Source organism: Haliaeetus albicilla, chromosome 23 (assembly GCF_947461875.1).
Source record: "Haliaeetus albicilla chromosome 23, bHalAlb1.1, whole genome shotgun sequence".
Lineage (NCBI taxonomy): Eukaryota > Metazoa > Chordata > Aves > Accipitriformes > Accipitridae > Haliaeetus > Haliaeetus albicilla.
In genome coordinates, this window is record NC_091505.1 from 8,131,421 (window position 1) to 8,149,337 (window position 17,917).

Consider the following 17,917-nt stretch of genomic DNA (forward strand, 5'->3'; position numbering starts at 1 on the left):
CGGTGTGGAAACGCGCGGCGGGTGCGAAAGCGGCTTCCCCCGGTTTCGCGCAAATGCCGTTTCTTCGGCCGAGAGCGGGCCCCTTCCCCGTCTGGGCTTTTCGGGGCTTCGTCGCCGTCGGCACTTTGCCAGAGCGGGGCCCGGGAGCGCAGCGGCGGCCGCGGGTGCGGGGAGACACCGGGGCCGGTGCCCGGTTGGGGCGGGCGGGCGGGCGGGCAGCGGCGCGGTGCGGCCGCCAGGGGGCGCTGCGGCGTCTCGCTGCGCGGGGCGGGCGGGCGCACCTGCCGCGTGCGGAGCCGTCGGTGGTGGCGGCGGGCAGCGCCGTCCCGCTCCGCTCCCCTCCCCTCCCATCCCCTCACAGCGGCTCCGCCGCCCGACCGCCCCGCCGTAACTCGACGGGAGGGGGGGGCAGCGCCCGCTCCTCCTCCTCCTCTTCCTCCTCCTCCTCCGTGGCGGCAGCGGCGGGAAGCCGCGTTCCGCTCAGACGGGCGGCCCCGCGCCGCCCTCGCAGCTTCCACTGCCTCCGCGGCGGGGGCCGCCCGCTGCCCGCCGGCCTCGGACGGGGCCGTGCCGGTATGGAGACCTAGAGCGTGAGCCGCCGAGGAGGTAAGCCCTGCCGCGCAGCGCTTCTCGCGGCAATTTCGGTTTTTTATTTCTAAAATCTTCCCTCAAAGAAAAAAAAAAAAAAAAGAAAAGTTCGGGTGTAACGCGTATCCCCTCGGTGCCGCCCCCGCCGTGCGCGGGACGGGGCTGAGGGGCGGCTGGTGCCGCGTCCCTCCCTCAGCCCCGGGGCGGAGGGAGCCCGGCGGACCCGCCGCTACCGAGGGGCTCGCGGCAGGGATCCCTCCGCAGCCCCGGCTCTCCGTCCCGGGCGGGCGGCCGCCCCCGAGCCCTCCGGGGTCCGCCCCGCCGGTCTCCTGAGCCGGAGCCGTCCGTGTTGGCGCGTCGGCTCCGCCGTTCCCCCCCTCCCCGGATCGGGCCCTGCGGCTGCGGAGGTGCCCGAAGTGTTTTTCTGTCACGAAGGGAGGTCTCGGTTAGTATACGAGGGGCTCTCGGTCCGAGACGCGAACGCGCGTGGGGCTTCCCGGGGGGGAAAGTGTTGCTGCCGGGGATTTAAAAGAAAAACACGCGAGGACTTGTGTTTTTTCTGGGGATGTTGCAGCTTGGTGGAGCTTGTTGAAAAGGTGCCGGTTCTTTGGAGGCTTGGCTGCTCTGAGGTACCGCAACGGTGTCTTCACCGTTGGGCAACTCGGAAATCTCTAGCTGCTTCCGAAAGTTTTGTGGGAATAAGGCTTCTCTAGTTTCTTTTGGGGTATGATGGAAACCTGCTAAAGGGCACGAAACCTCTTTCAAGTGCTTGATTAAGCAGCTGCTTTTAAAGAGCCTGTCCGTGGACTGCTGTCTCTGCTAAGATTCAAAGAATCTGAAGTTTCTGATGGAAAAATGCTGTAAGCTCTAGTTTCTCAAAGTTACGGTAACGTCTGCGTGCTTTGAGCAACCTCTGCTCCTTTTGGATTAACACCCAAACTTAGGCTTGTACTGTGAGGAAAAACCTATGCTTCCAGGAACTGGCACTTTCTCCTGCTCCTCTGCAGTGTTTGTACTCTCTTGTTTTTAGCCTGATTATTTTAAAAAAATCATATTTTTAGAGTGCGTGCATGCGGTTTGTGGCTGTTATGATATTACCATCAGAGTGCACATAGTTTTGAGGTTTTCCAGAGAATTGTTAGAGGTCGATGCAAGGCAAGGTGAGCTGCTGCCTGCTCAGGAGTGAGGAAGGGCTGTTTCAGGGTGCCTAGGCGTTGTGTGAGTGTGGTTGCATTCATGCCCGAGAGAGGTGCTCGCCCCAAACGCCTGCTCCTGGTGCTTAAAAGGGAATGTTACTTCTTAGCAGGGATAAAACTGCAGCTGCCTGTCAGTCTGTGATATCTGTCAGATGTCTCAGCTGTAAGAGCAGGTGACTGCCTGCCCTGCTTCCACGTAGTGCATGGGAAGGGGCTTCCCTCCGGAGGTAGGAGCAGGCCAGCTTTGAGGAGGATATGGTGGCTGAAAAGCGTTGCTCGTGTCAGACCTGAGGCAGGAGGTAAGGTTGGGGAGGAAGCTGTCTGACAGCGAGTCAAGTTCTTGCTTTGCAATAGACAAGTGGCTGAGGAGGAGACGAGGGGCAGGCTGGGATTTGGGATTTTGGGCTCCGTAAGCCAGTGGGGCGTACTATGCGCGCAGGGAACTTGAGAAGTGAAGACTTCTGGCAGTTCACCAAGGCACAGGCAGTGCTCTTTAGGATTTGGTGAGTCCATGGTTAAGCAGGGGTTGTAGCTGGTGATGTGCAGGATGGCTTTCCAAGAAATTACTAAGGATTGCATCCTTCTGATGGTGTTTTTCCATACATAGGAGACCTCTTGCAGTGGGAGGACGGGGGCATGCTACGACCTCCCTGCAGAGCGCTGGTGTTGCTAGGCAGCAGCTTGCACCTCCAGCGTGCTCCAGATCCGAGTCTGCGAGGGGAGACCTTCCTCTACTGAACTAAAGCTTTCTAGCTGGTGACCAAGGATGTTGGAAGGCACATATCCTGCGTGTGTGGACGTGCATGCACTTCTGGCCGGCTCCTGCGTACCCGGGAGGGGTGGTCGGTCAGCTGGGAACGTTCAGGGATGTTAGGTCATAGCAAGACTTAATTATACTGACCCCCCTGCTTGGGCTGGAAGTGAGCACACGAGAGAGAGAGAGATGAATCTTTGGTTGTTCCATTTGTAAAGCTCAAGAGTTCTCTGGAGACCACTCTTTTACTTTCACAGTACCTGGAAGCTCGTAGGAGGTTTGTCTTCAAATTCTTTGGTGATTGATGCTTTAGCAGTAAAATGGGGGGGGGAGGAAGAAGGGAGGAAGGTTTGCTTGCACAAGAGGTAAGAAGAAAGACCAGGTGTGGCACATTAATGCACTTAGCCAACTTCAGTCAATTTTAGTGGATGCCACACAATTGCTGGAGCCCCTGTGCATATGGGGCATTAGCCGGCTTTGTCTGAATTGCTTCATCTCTCACAGAACTGAGCAACGGAAAGCCTTTTAATCTCCAGGGCTGCCAGTCTAGTGGCTGCACTTTGAAGCAGTGCAGTAGCTGAAGCTGTTGGAAACCAGTGTGAGGGGACTGGCCACTCTCCAGACAGAAGTCAGATCAAAAAAGAGCCTCAGAGGGTCAGGAGGGATTCATAGGCTGGTGGGGAAAAGGTGAGCTAAGCAGAAGGGCTGTTCTTGGGGCACAGATCACTTCTGAATCAGGCAGGGACCAGTGGTGTGGGAGAGGGAGGATGAGGTTTCCTGGTTTGATGGAGGCTGGAGGCCTGGGCCTCAGAAGAAGCTGGACTTTGCAGACTTAAGCCCAGAGGAGGCTGCAGAGGAGTGAGGAACCGGAGGCAGGTAGGAGTGCACTTGCTGGGCTCAGATCTCATGGGTGTTGTGCCTTGCCACCCTATGATAAGCTCTAGCCGTGGAGGGTTTAAGAGTGTGTATGTCTGGAGGTGTAGGGCAGCTGCTGGCTTCAGTTCCTCACAAAAGTGATACGCAGCTTGTGTATGGAGGCAGTGTGTGTGAGGAGCCCAGCAGAGATGCAGGTAGGCTGCTGGGAGAGCAAGGGGTAGGGAATGGGGACAGCATATGAGGCCCATACCCCTTGGGATGCTCTGCCTGCTTGGAGATGACAGGAACATCCAGGTGAGGCTCTCTGGCTGGGACGGGTCTGTGAAGGGATTTGGTTTGTTTGCATAGGCAGAGTAATTTGTTCCCTGATTGCCCGCAGCTGTTTCCTGGGGAAAGAAGGGTACATGTTACAATTATCCAGTTAAAGCTCCAGAGAACAGTGTCTTCGATGTGGCATTTGGAAGAGAGAGGCTGTTTTGTCCAAATTTTTTCTGTCCTGGGTTGAGATGCCCTTGTGGGACCAGAGGCGGAGGAAGAGTTCCAAGGAGCATGACTGTGCCCTGTGCAGCCAGGCATCCCTGCTGGCTGAGGTGGGAAGCTGCCAGGGGTGCCTGGGGCTGGTGGCGTTGACCTGTGTGTCTGAGGGAAAGGGCTGAGAATTTGTACTCACAGTAAGAAGTACAAATAAAGCATTTATAATGTATGGACTTTTCCTGCTCTCCAAAGCATTTGGGCTCTGAGTAATCTCTCACTTCAAACTGAGGCTGAAGCTGAAAATATCAAGGGATGCTAAATTGTGAACAACTATTAAACAGCCTTAAAGGGCTGTATGGGAAACCGTGTCTGCTCTTCATTTCTAAGCCTTCCTCAAACAATGTGAGAGTCTGAGCTATTTATCAGGAGGTCTTTAGTGCTGGAAAGGGAAGCGAACATTTAAATTGTATCACAAAATAAAGAGGCACTTTAAGAGGCCATTTTCTTTTTGGGGTGTCCAACTAAAAATAAATCTTCCTTTAAACAGCCTTGCAAAGAAGACAAAGGGAAGAGATCTTGCCCTTGCTGAAAATAATAAGAATCTTTTTGCTAGCTTTGATGGTCAGGGTTTCCTCTGGCATCTGGTACTTGACCTAGGTAAGCCCCCCTTGGAATCGGTGGAGGACCGAGGGGTGTGTTGTGGTCAGTGAGAGAGCTGGTGGGAGAGAGACCACATGTTAGAAACTTCTGCAGGGTTTTTTTGGCTAATCCTTTCCTTTCCATCCCCTTTTCACCCCAAAAGCACTATAGGAAGAGAGTTCCTTCCACCCTTCTTCCTACTGCTTTATGTACCAGTTAAATTAACAAGGATGTCTATTTGGCAGAGCAATTCCAGAGCACATAAAATACATATTTTAATTTTATTTTGGCCTGCATCAGAACAACGCCCCATTGTTTACAAGATTTCCACAAAATACTGGAAGGTAATGTTCTAAAAGCAGTTTCTTATGATTCTCAAATTCTGGGGGGTTTGTTTGCTTGCTTACTTAATTAAATTCTTATTTTCACCCAGGCAAATCTGGCAAAATACATATAGGTAAAGGCTAGCCTCTGGTTATGTAAGGGAAAAACGTCCTCATCAAGAATATGTTTATCACTCGAAGGTACTATGAGGTGGTGCCGAGTACAGCGAAAGCAACTTGCCTTTGCTGGTGGCAGTACCCTATCTTGCTTCTCTGCAACTGTGTTTTCTAAGTGGAAGACTGTGGAAGAGTGTTTTATAAGAAGTGTAACAGCTGGTATGTCATTTTTTTTCCTGTTAATTCTGTCTTCTTTGAGCTTTATGTATTAGTTAGGGAAGCATGTGGCCATGAATGAGATGAAGGAATGAAATTCTAAGCACATCGCATGCAGAGTTGTGTTCTCTTGGTGCTTGTTTCATTAATGTGCAGGAGTGAATGTGGACCAGGTTTGCCATGAATAGTGCAAATATTGTTATTGTGTAAATATTGCAGAGGTATGAATGTATATAGGAGCAGATATAAAGTCAATACGGCTGACACTTGTAACAGCTGCAGTCCATCTTCTATGTGGTCCCGGAAAGAGGACTGTTTTAAGACGCTGTAAAAGCAGTTTCTCTATAAAAGCAGGGAACACTTCAGCATGCAGATGGCAGTCCAGTCTAAAACCTAGTTCTGTTTTGTGCTGAGCACCTCCATAATGAGCCTTGAGGAAGACAAGGGGAATGAGAGAAGCAGCGTGGAGGGGGAAAAGGAGGGATATGCTATCTTTCAGGATTGAGACCTCTCTTTGAACTGTCTCTCTCTCCATTTTTTAGTAGCTTTTCTACAAAAGCTGTTTGGAGAGCAAGGTTCTATGAGTATGAAAGAAGCAAAGCATCTAATCTTTTGGCTTAATAATGCTCTTGTGTAGGCTGCTGCGAATTGGACAGACTTCCTTGTTGATGTAAGAGCGTGTGTGAGTTTTGAAATTGACATGGGTGAGAATGGACTTTTCTCATCTCTTTTAATCTGAAATGTTGTCTTTTGTGGTTGAGGCTCTGTAGACTAGACCTGTGGTCACTTGCAAGATCATCTAAAGCACTCAGGAGGAAAAGGCCATGACCTGAGCAGTGGTGTTTGCTCTGGGTGTCGGTGATTGAAGAGCTGGAGTCAGGTGAAGCCATGGGTTTTCCGGAATTTACAGGGTTTATCAGTGACTCTGAAGCCTAAGAGTTCTCATCAGTAACTTGCTTTTTTCCCCCCAGAGAGCTGAAAAGCAGGGTTCAGAGGTTTTTTTTTTTTTCTGAGCAGAGCCTCTCCGCAGCCCAGGGTGGGCTGGCTGGGCTGGGTCTGAGAGAGTAGCCTCCGAGTTCATCTCAGCCCAGAAGAAGTGTGCCCTCCTGGGACAGTGCCCAGCGGCCTTCTTGGCGTTGGGAAGCATATGTGGTCATCTGTCACTGGGGCTCCTCTTTCCCCTCGGGTGGCTGTGATGACTGCTGCAGCTTACTCTGCTTTGGGAACTGTCTTGCTGTAACTGCGTCAGTTCTAGGACTTAGACTGATTTAAGCTGATTCTTAAAATCATTCCCCTTTCCCCAGTACTAGTGTACATGTTTAGCTTTCCAAGTGTAGACCGTCTTCGCATTTTCTTCTCTCCCTCAGCTGGCTTTTCTGTAATCTTTTAAGTACTTCTGCAAAGTGGTAAGAGGCTAAGCCCCACTCTGTAAACCTAAACACTCTTGGTCTGACAGTCTTTACATTGCCTATGGTACTTCATGTTGCCTGAAGTACTGTATTGATTAAACCACAATCTGCAGAAGTAAATATATGTAGAATATTAATAGCTCCTACTCTAGGGGAAAAAAAGGCTGTAAATTAATAGATCCATTATGTTGACCTCATAAACCATGAGGGCTTGAAGTACAGCTGTAATCCTCCTCCCACAACACGTATTTCACTTTGAATGTCTATAAAAGGCCTGGACTACTCAAATTTAAAAGCTGTGATACTGGACAAGCATAGGCATATATCCTGGGATGCGTAGTTAGAATATTGCAAAGTTAAGGCTGGAACAATAGTTCTCTGTAGAATCCAGGGTAGTGCTGAATCAGTATATCATTGAAGGTGCAGCTGGGCATGAGGCTTAAAAAATAATAGCTAACTTTCCTGCTCCTTTGTTGTTCTTGTTGTTCCTCCTTACATTTGCTTTCTGCATTTCCAAGTGCAGGAGTTGCTGCAATAAGGGAGGAGTATGATTCAGGGATTTAAAATCCAATTTGAAGATATAATGAACTTGAATTCTGTGTGAGTGAGTTGCTTAGGGAATCAAGGTCAGTGTGTGGTGTGAGCTGATAGTACTCGAGCTGCTAATCAGTGCTGAGTAGTTCTAGTTCTTTTGGTTCATGAAACTGTTAAGATGGGCAGCTCAGGTTTTTGTCGAATTTTCTTAGTAGCAATTAGATGAATGCCTGTATCATATGCTTATCACTAACCCCTCTGGTTAGCATTTTAATTCTATAGATATTTGAATCTTTATTTGTATTTGGCATATTTCAGGGGATTTTTCCATTTCCTGCTCCTATTTTTTTGCCATAAATGAGCACTGTTTTAGGCAGCTATCGGATTGGAAAGTTCTTGCAGGAAAAGGTTCTTGTGTTAATGCTTGCAGGGTTTTCTCTCTACAGGGCAAACCAGCAGTTTGCTCATAGTGTTGAGTCTGATTGCTACTTTAACATGACTAAAATCACTTCTACTCTTTGCAGCCAGAAATGTTAATGGGAGAAGTATTGTGTGGAGGCCATCCACAGTATTTTTCTTTTGTGCCTGCCACTGAAGCCCATTTTTTTGTTTTGGTGTTATACTGTAGGATGCCTTTTGAAGCTTTAAGATGTTATTCTTGGTATCTTCTGTGGTTGCCATTTGGAAGATATTTAACTTTAATGGAAGTATTACAATCTTTCAAGCAAAACCTCAGTGTTAACACCTAAGAGGTGGTGCTGTTTGTTTCTTCTGAAATAACTGATAAGATTCTGAGTTTACCCCCTTCATGTCACAAAAGATCTGTGAGTTTTACAGTTTGTTCCTTTTCTTTTGCACCCAGACACGCAGCCTTTGGAGGAATTGTACAGATTGGTGTTGTGACCTTGTCAGGCGCTCTGTGTATTTAGTTGTGGTTCCCTTTGCTTCCTCAGGACAATACCTTGGTCTTTCCTTGTTGTATTGCTATCATGCAGCTGATACACTGTTGAGCCAGTAATAATCCCAGACATTTTAGATGTTGTCTCATTGTTGCTGGTTACTTTCAGTTTGCACAACACAAGCATTGCCAGGTTCCCTCTGTGCTTACCTCAGTTTTAAATTTCTCATAGAATTTCAGCTGAACAAGGAGAATTAGCCAGATGTGAACTTAGTTAAGGACCTGAGCTGAATGGAGTCTCAAATCCAGCAAGACAAATGCTGAAATGTGCACTGCCTTGTAGAATTAATGTTCATTGCATATTTAGACAACTTAAGTGGCTGGTTATGATGGTGAAGATGCACAGTGAATTAGGCAGAATGGAATATTCTTTGATGCTCATTGAGCAACAGAGCGAAGAACGCTACATGACCCATATCAAGTAGAGCTGAAGATACGTTATTTGAACTAGCATGCATTTCTGATCTTAAATATTTTTTTATTTGTGTTTGAGGTATCAACAAAAAGGGAGTGATGCCCATTGTGGATTGCTTCCATCCAGCTTATTATATAGACTGAAAATCTTTCAGTAGTAAACAGCTCAAAGTGTGGTGTATTGGCAAAAGAAGAGAAGACCTGAGAGTTCATATTAAAATTCAAAGCCTTAAAAAGTGGATTGGGGAAATGGTTTGAAAAGAAGTGAACAGAAGTCACCATCTAGCATACTGTAAAGACAATGAAAGAATTACTGTTGCCATTGCATCCTTTGTGTGAGGGGTGAAAACGGTAATTTATTTCTGTGAGATTTCTGAGCAACAAAACCTGACAATTGGAAACCGCTAAAGAGGTGGGCTGCTGTTTTTAATGAGCACCTTCTGCATCACAGCTTCTGTGGAGAAACCAGAATCTGCAGAGCCTCATGGTGTGTCAGCAAATCTCAGTCTGTGCACAGACGTGTGCCTTAGTGCACACATGCACCACTTTTCTTGCTTTCTCTTAAAAAGGAACACTATATAAACAAAGCTCATGGTAGAAATTAGAGCGAAACTAAATTACATTTAAAGTGGGAACTTGGGAATCTCAGTGCTGGGTGTTGTGCAGAATATTAATGCTCCATATTAAAGCTTCCTTCTTGTTTCTAAGTGCTTTCTTCTAACCTTGTCACTTGAAATTCTTTTGAGTCTGGGAAGTTAGGCGAGCTGAAGTGGGTGCTGGAAGGACAGCAACCAGTACATGAAGAAAATGGGACACAATTCCCAAGCCCTGTTTTCTGAGGATTCAGAAGAACTAAGTTTGTCAACACAGGTGAAGGCCATTAGGCAGCATATGGGAGTCAGGATTTCTGTTAGTAGAACAGAATTTGTGCTGCATCAGAGCCTGGTTCCCCTGTAGCTGCTGGGTGCTTATAGCAGACTGGGAAAGCTGCCTGAAGTCTGTGGTCTGTAGCGTCAAATGGTATGAGGAGGGAAGGGGTGGCCTCATTAGCAGTGGAATGACTGAGACTAAAGTTGTCACACGTTGCTTCTCCTAGGTTTCTGCCTCTGATGGTAGCAACTTCCTTTTACTTGTCTCAATACAAATGCAACCTGGCAGGTCACAACAAGGGCTGAATTAACTTGTTTAGCGATTCTTTCAGCCTTCTCAACAAGCACTTTGTTCTGTGTCTCTCTTCCCTCCTCTCAGTGATCTTGGGCAAGTTAGCTGTAATTGGTATTTCTATACCCTTATTAAGTAAGATGTCTTCTTCACTCTTCTGGGAATGGTCCTAAACTTGGTCCCTCTCTTGTGAGGTATATCCAGTAGAGTACTGTGTTCTTGTTACAGCTGTGAGCCCCTACTTGCAGCTGGTTGGAGTTGGCAGCATCATAGTAAGCAGCTCTTCAGGGAAATGCTGCTCAGTGCCTGTGAGGGGAAAGTTTGTCAAATGACAAAATCAGCCCTGCTTGAAGGAAAATGCCTCGATTATAGAAAAATGGTATTGAATGTTAACTGCTTTATCCCATCTCATATCTCATCAAGCTAGCACAGTTTCATTCATGTTCTTCATCAGATCATAGACACTGTCCCACTGATTTATTTCCAGAAGTGCTAGTAGTCTAGCACAGGATTGTCTTGAGTCTCTAGTCCATCCCACTGACTGATAGGTGAGCAAATAGCCCAGAGGAAGGAGTTGTGAGACTGGTCCCATTGGGAGACACGATGGGAGTCTTGACAGGCTCAGCCCCAGAAATCTACTCCTGAGCAAATTTAGAGACTTTGTCCTGGAAGCATACAACCTTACCTCCTCTGGGTACTTGACATTCTTTTGGGGGAAATACATCTTACACTGTACCTTGCTTTCTTTGTTCAAATGATTTTTTTTTAACATACAATTTGACAGCGTTGTTGTCTATAGCCATCTGCTGTCTCAGGACAGTATCCAGCTGACCCACTGGTCACACTGGTGTGACTGATCCTACCTTCTTCTGGTTGGATGTCTAAGACTGTGAAGATGACACCTCAAACTTTGATGTGTATTTTCATGCCAACTTCGGTGGGGTCGTGTCAGATGTGACAAGCTGAGGCTCTGGACTAGGCTGTGAATGACTAGGTGGTAGAGCAGTTTCTTGCCCTTTCCCTGCTGTATTTTCCTGATTTTTGCAGGTACAGACTGACTGCCTTGGTGAGGCCAGGGCTTCAAAAAGCAAAACTCCTATCAGTGCTGACAGAACGAAGAATTTCCGCCTATCTTTAGCATTAAAGGTGGCCAGCAGAACTTGCTTTGAATTTTTAAGTGTATTTAATGCAGCATAGCTTGTTTGGGGTGGGGATGGAGGGACCCACATGAAAAAAGACCTAGGAGTTACATACTTCAGCTGTAATAACTGAAGGGAGGAAAGTGGAGAAAGTAATTTGCAAAGCTACACTTGAAAATCATTCTAGCATAACATCATCATTACAATTATCTGTCAAAAGATTTAGTTCAATTACTTTTTTTTAAGCTCTCTTGTCAAGATGGCCTTGCTTGTTTCAGGATTTTGGTACTCCAAGGAGAGGTTAAAGAAGAATGAATACTAATTCTGCCATTAACCACTGTCAGACAGCCTTCAGCGCGTATTATTCCTTGAAAACTCCTTTAGCATCATTACTGTGGGGAATCAATAGGCATAAAGTGCCCATGGGAACATGGAATTTGGGGTGGGAGGGGGCAGAATCCACTGTCTATTTATAGCTCACAGTATGGTAAGGTGAGAGGGGGAAAACTTCAGTTGTAAGTGGTAATTTTGAAATAATTGAATAGCAGCATAATTGCCATCTTGTAAAAGATTATACAGGGTTCCTTACATTTTCTTCACACAACAGTAGGCTGGTAGTAAAATTACAAGGGAAGAATATTTGATGTAATAAACTCAAATTAAACTGAATAATTTTCAGCAAACTGCAGGACATTGTACCTTCTTGCTGGTTTATCATGTTGAACAGATGTTCAGAACTGCAGGGGTCTGGGCTGGTCCCAAAGTTGAGGGTGCCTCTGAGTGGGCTGGGCAGGCGGATGTGGTACAGTGTTTAAGGAATGATTCTGTTTTGTTGGCCTTCATTTTGACTACTAATGCAGGTAGTTTTGTGTATTTCTGTTTAAAAAGAAACTGCTGTAAAATGTTTGCTGAATCTTCTGGTGCAAATAATAATTTCATACTGATTTAGATGATGGTCCTCTTTATCTGAGAATAAGGGTCCTGATCTAAAGTCTGTATCTGATATGGAGATGAATTCCTGGAGTCTAAAAATATCAAGCTACTTAAAGGCCTGTGACTTCAGGCTAAGCATATATTTGAGGACTCTAGCTTACAATTAAGCATATCTCTCTCTTTCATTGAGAGAGAGATATAGGTATATAGAGGGATGGGCTTTGCTGAGTTCAGATTCGTTCTACCTGTTTTTAAGTGCAGATAAGGAGCCTCAGTTTGCTCTTGCTATGTTTTCTTGAATGGCCTCGGACTTGTAAACAGAATTAGTTCCAGTGATTACATAAAATTAAAAATACAATGTTAAACTAGATTTTTTCTTTTTTTTTTTAAATGTATGTGATATAAAGTAGGTAGCAAAGTTTACAGGAGAGACAAATTTTACCTTTTTAATGAGAATCCTGAGACCTGCGTTCATTGATTTCTGAATTTTGTTCACCAGTCTTTACCTCATTTTATAGGAGAAATGTCTGAAATAGCATTAATTTATTGTAAGAGCTTTTACAAGGTCACCAGTGGGAAAATAAGGTTGCTAAGAGAAATTGCATGAATAACCTATTCTTTAGCTTTTCCTGAACACTGTGAAGGTTTATTAAGCGTGTGGCCTGTTTGTATGAGACAAAACTATTTATGACCATCAGGGTCTCCCCCTTAAATAACATACAAAAGTCTGCCAGATTAGACCCATACTATTTCAAATAAATAGTTAAGTCTTGCGTTTTTTTTAAGCAAAATAATATTTTCAAAGTGTCATTTAAAAAAACCCAACTCTTGTGTGTGATAGTCAGAGATAAATTATTCACAGACAGTTACTTTGAACCATTGTGTTTTCCTACCTCTGCATAAAAATAAACCCAGAAGTCACTAGATTAAGCCATTGCTCTGTAATGGTTCTTTCAGAAATGTTTAACTGTAGCTGCTGCTTTGTTGTAGTGAAGAGCTGTGATTCAGACTTCATACTATGTTTGCATTTCAGCTGTCACAGAAAGTGAAAGATGAAGCCTCTTGTTCTCTTGGTTCTTGTGATCTGTACTGTAGTCAGCATGAATTTGAAGCTCGTGTCAAAGAGAAATTCTGGTAAGTCACAGAAAAATATTTTTACTTTTGAATCTGGACCTAGTGCTCATGCAATCAAGCATTTTAGGTGGCTGCTTTTTGCTTTGCATATATACTTGTTCTCTTAAAAAAAAAAAAAAAGTCATAACCAATATGGTTTGCTTACCAGATGTTACGTGATGAATTTTCTCACTATAGAGTTCTGTTGATGTGACTTTAAGCTATTTGAAAGTGTCCTTATGTTTTCTTTTATTACCCTCTCCAGCCCCAATTTAAAAAAAATGAAAAAGAAAAGGTTGATCTGGTTGAAAACCCACAAAGGTAATAATGACTGGCATTGTTTTAGTAGCCAATCTTTTTCTTATACTAAGAGATTTTCTTAACTGTGAATGTGGTTTGTGGTGACTTTTAAGTCTGGATGATTTCTTTGTATGTTGGAAGGACATCTTACAAAAAGTCATGCCAGCCATATGTGTGATCTTATATAGGGTTAACTGGGAAGAGTTTTCCTGGGTAGATAATATCTGATTCTTCTGGCAGTGGAAGGGAGTGGGAGTTGGTTTATGTTTACCAACATAAACCTTTTGAAACCTACTAATAGCAACAGAACACTTCAAAGAAGCATTAGAGTATCTCCTTCCAGGATAGACTGTTGATCTGGATAATGTTTCATCTATACTGGAGCCTGAAGTGACTTCTAGTCCATGCAGCTCTCCCCCCTCAAAGGGAATGACTTAATGAGACTGTTTGCCTTTCTCACGTAAGCTGTGAGTTTGGAAGGACATTGGGCAGACAAGTAGGTTAGCTGCAGTGTTACATAGTGGTGTTAGTCTGCTAGAGCCGTGTGTACGGGGACAGGTAACTGATGCAGGATAAATGTTGTACTTTTAAACTTGCATGTTAACTTACTCATTTTTTTTTCCCACTAGTTGTGTGCTATACATGCAAGTGTGAGGGCTTCCATTGATCTTACTGTTTTCAATGTCTTCAGCCAACACTTTAGCAATGCCAACGCTTTTAGTTGTTGTGGCTAGTTTTAAGTTTAATTTCTGCATTTCTTGAGAATGGAGGAGAAAAGTTATTGGTCCATCTATTATAAAGAACTAGATGTCACATCCCAGGCTAGGAAGCGTTACTCTGGGAACCACCAGATGCTAGGCTGAATTCTTTCTGCTGGGCTAGAAAGTGTAAATGGATGTTGCTAAATCGAACCAGTCTATAGCCTTTTGTTGTGGTTATTGTGCCCTGAGCCCTGTTTGCGCAGTCATGGATATCGGGTTTGTCTACAGTGGAACTTGATCTAAACTTTGCTAAGGGCAATGGTGTTCCTGTTTTTCAAAACTGCTATTACTGGCCTGGATGGGAACCCCTGTGAGATCCATAATCTGTATAATTGAGCCGCCTTGATTCACTGATGCCAGGCAACACCACCTGGCTGCAAGGAAGGGCCTTTGCATTTCTTTTATCAGAAGTACACATCTGTAGAAGTAACATGCCTGTGGTTATAGAATCATTCAGCTGGTAGTTTACCTTTAATTAGATTTTAGTGTTTTGGGTTTTTATTTGCTTTCTTTCACTCTACCGAATGTCTTATGTTATTGGCAGCTGTTGACAGTATCAATTCAGGTTGAGTACTGGTGGGAAAAATGCTTTAATATGTTAGACTGTCTATTGCTAAATATAACCTACTGGTGAATAGCTGGTTCTTTTCATTTGATTGAGTTGGTATAGGTTGAGTATAAGATGAAGGGGAAAAATGCATGTAAAGTAAAATTATAGTTTCTTTGCAAGTACATGATCATGTAGTTGGTTTTCACCTTCAATACTCATTCTGTCATATGTGCTGATTTTTAGGTTGCTATGTGGAGCAAACTATTGATTTCTTTTTTTTTTTCTTCTTCTTTTTCCACTACATTGTGTGTGAAATACATTTTCTGTATCTGTGATTTCAGCACTTTAGAGCAAAATTGATAATTTGACTCCCTTTCTGAAAGGGGTCTTTAGATATGAAGGACTGTTATTTGATTGCTTGGGGCTTCACTAAATGTTATATGTTGTGGAGGGACAGATGCTCCAGAGGCTTCTGAACTTTAACTATTTGTATTGTTGTTGAAGTAGAAGATGGGAGATAGCGGATGGATGCGGCCAGGCAAATGCATGAGGAAACAATGAGACCATGTTGCTTGGTAGGGTGGCAGTAGCTATAGCATGCTGGTGCTGTAGTTCAGGGTCTTTTTTCTTTTTACTGGTGTCTTGATAAAGAAGAGTGGGAAGGGGAAAGTAATTTAATGGTTATTTGTGGGCAGCTGCACTGCAGTGTAAACAGCAGCATCTCTGAAAGCAGGAAGACTGTTTTAGCTGCAGGTGAGAGCCGGGGTGGGGGGAGTGGATGGGGTGCCCAAATGACACCCTGCAGACAGGATCTCTGCAGCAATGTTCTGGATGGATGTTGTAGTCTTGGGTCTTGCTGGCTATTGGTATGGGGACGTCTAAGCTGGTGAGCATCCTTAAGAGGGGAAAGGAAATTGTGGAGACAGTTATGTAGAGCTGTGTGAAGCAGTGCATGGAAAGTGCTGACACTAGTGATGAAGACAGATTTGGGCTATTAGGGCAAAAAACCAGCAAAATCAGGGTATCAGTGTCATTGCTGACTTATGTAGACTGGCATTTTTCCAAGCAATATGTAGAATTATTGCATGAATGGCCGGAATTGTGATTAGTGTTAAGTACAAGGGCAATTATGAAGTTGACTAGCATGTGTGTAATATCACATAATAGATTATATCCCGTGTAAGGGGTAGGGAGAATCTAAAGAGAGCTGAGTTGAAGAGAACTTGGGGTGGAGTAATGAGAAAGTGCGGTGTTGTCTTCAGGTAATGCAAAGGCATCACTAAACCGGAGGCAGTCAAAAGAGGGGCAGAATGTCCAGAAGGCTGTTATCAGTGAAACTGAAGTTGCCTTAAAGAGAACAGGGGTTTGGCTAGGAACTATCTTCCAAGGCTGGTGGGAAAATACTCCTTTGAAGTTAAGGAATGGAAACCCGAGGGGAGAAAGTTGAGGATGAGAACTCCAGACAGCAAATGCAGACAGTACACAGGGGCTGGACAACAGGCAAGAGTCATTAAAGAGAGCTCAAGAGTGGAGGATCTAAGGTGTCAAACAGAAGGTGGTGAAATGGTGCTCCAGTTGCAAGCACAGAATTAAAGTTTGCTGAAGAAACAGTTCTTATGGAAGGGAAGAGAAAAACAGAACTTGAAGAGATTTGTCTCATGTCCTTTACTTGCCCTTTGTTAGAGATTCAGGTGTCATAGAATCGTAGAATGGTCTGAGTTGGAAGGGACTTTCAAGATCACCTAGTTCCAACCCCCATGTCATGGTCCAGGACACCTTCCACTAGACCAGGTTGCTCAGAGCCCCATCCAACCTGGCCTTGAACACTTCCAGGGATGGGTGTCCTGGTTTCAGCTGAGATAGAGTTAATTTTCTTTCTAGTAGCTGGTATAGTGTTATATTTTGGGTTCAGTATGAGAAGAATGTTGATAACACACTGATGTTTTCAGTTGCTGCTAAGTAGTGTTTATGCTAGGTGAGGGATTTTTCAGCTTCTCATGCCCAGCCAGCAAGAAGGCTGGAGGGGCACAAGAAGTTGGGAGGGGACACAGCCAGGACAGCTTGACCCCAACTGGCCAAAGGGGTATTCCATACCATGTGACATCATGTCCAGTATATGAACTGGGGGGAGTTGGCCTGGGGGAGGTGGGGATCGCTGCTTGGGAACTAACGGCATCGGTCAGTGAGTGGTGAGCCATTGCATTGTGCATCACTTGTTTTGAATATTCCAATCCTTTTATTATTATTGTCATTTTATTATTGCTGTTATTATCATTATTAGTTTCTTCCTTTCTGTTCTACTACACTGTTCTTATCTCAACCCACGAGTTTGTTTTTTTGTTTTGTTTGGTTTGGTTTTTTTTTTCCCTTCCAATTCTGTCCTCCATCCCACTGGGTGTGGAGGAGTGAGTGAGTGGCTTTGTGGTGCTTAGTTACCAGCTGGGGTTAAACCATGACAATGGGGCATCCACAGCTTCCCTGGGCAACCTGTTCCAGTGACTCACCACCCTCACAGTAAAGAACTTCCTTACATTTAATCTAAATCTACCCTCTTTCAGTTTATAACCGTTACCCCTTGTCCTATCACTACACCCCCTGATAAAGAGTCCCTCTCCAGCTTTCTTGTAGGCCCCCTTTAGGTACTGGAAGGCTGCTATAAGGTCTCCCCGGAGCCTTCTCTTCTCTAGGCTAAACAACCCCAACTCTCTCAGCCTATCCTCACAGGGGAGGTGCTCCAACCCCCTGATCATCTTCGTGGCCCTCCTCTGGACCTGCTCAAGCAGGTCCATATCTGTCTTATGTTGGGATCCCAGAGATGTCCATACTTCCATTTGGAGAAGACAGGCAGGAATGCATGTGAGGGCTTCAGGTAGGTTTTAGAGTACCTTGCAATGTTGCAAAAATGACGCAGAAGCTTGTAGCAAGACAGATTTGTTTGGCTGCTTCTCACTTGAGATGTGGTGCCAAAATAATTAAAATGGGTGAGCTAATTTAATTATGCCAGTCAGATACTTCTTTACAGGCAGCAAATTCCAGATGCTCCAGAAGAAATCTGTCATGTCTACAGAGTAATGATTGCTGTTTGTGGTGGGAACAGAACAGTTTGCCTCAAGCATCTGTGTGAATGTAATGTTGACTTAAGTTTCACAGGCATTGCTTAATATTAAGAAGCTTTTTTGAAAGCTGCAGGTCATCCTTTTTTGCCTGCTTTAAGAAGTAAAACTGAGCAAATAGCTAATGCTGGGACCGCAGCCTTAGCAATATCCTAGAAAGGGTATTTTACAGGTGGAGGTTATACAAATAAATTGAGGATGTGGGAGCTGCTAGGTTCCCAGCTGGTAGGTGATTTCCTTTTAATCTGATTAAGTGACTTCTTTTCCCAAGCTCTTTGTATATAGTGCTTTGAATAATCATAGCAGGGAATATAAAACCAATTAAAAAATCATTGCATTTTTTAAGCAA

At 44.8% G+C, this 17,917-nt stretch overlaps 1 protein-coding gene across 2 annotated transcripts in view; it reads left to right on the plus strand.

The window, feature by feature from the left end:
- Positions 1-286: 286 nt before the first annotated feature.
- The window catches only part of IL1RAPL2 (interleukin 1 receptor accessory protein like 2), a 402,698-nt gene continuing 385,067 nt past the window's right edge, over positions 287-17,917 (plus strand). Inside the window, exons 1-2 of one of the 2 annotated variants that reach the window (XM_069811122.1) lie at positions 287-606; positions 12,765-12,865. In XM_069811122.1, the coding sequence (XP_069667223.1) occupies positions 12,784-12,865 (82 nt within the window). In that variant the 5' untranslated portion in view covers positions 287-606; positions 12,765-12,783. Of the gene's footprint in view, positions 607-5,060; positions 5,187-12,764; positions 12,866-17,917 lie in introns of those variants that run through there. The other variant, XM_069811123.1, reaches the window with a different exon arrangement.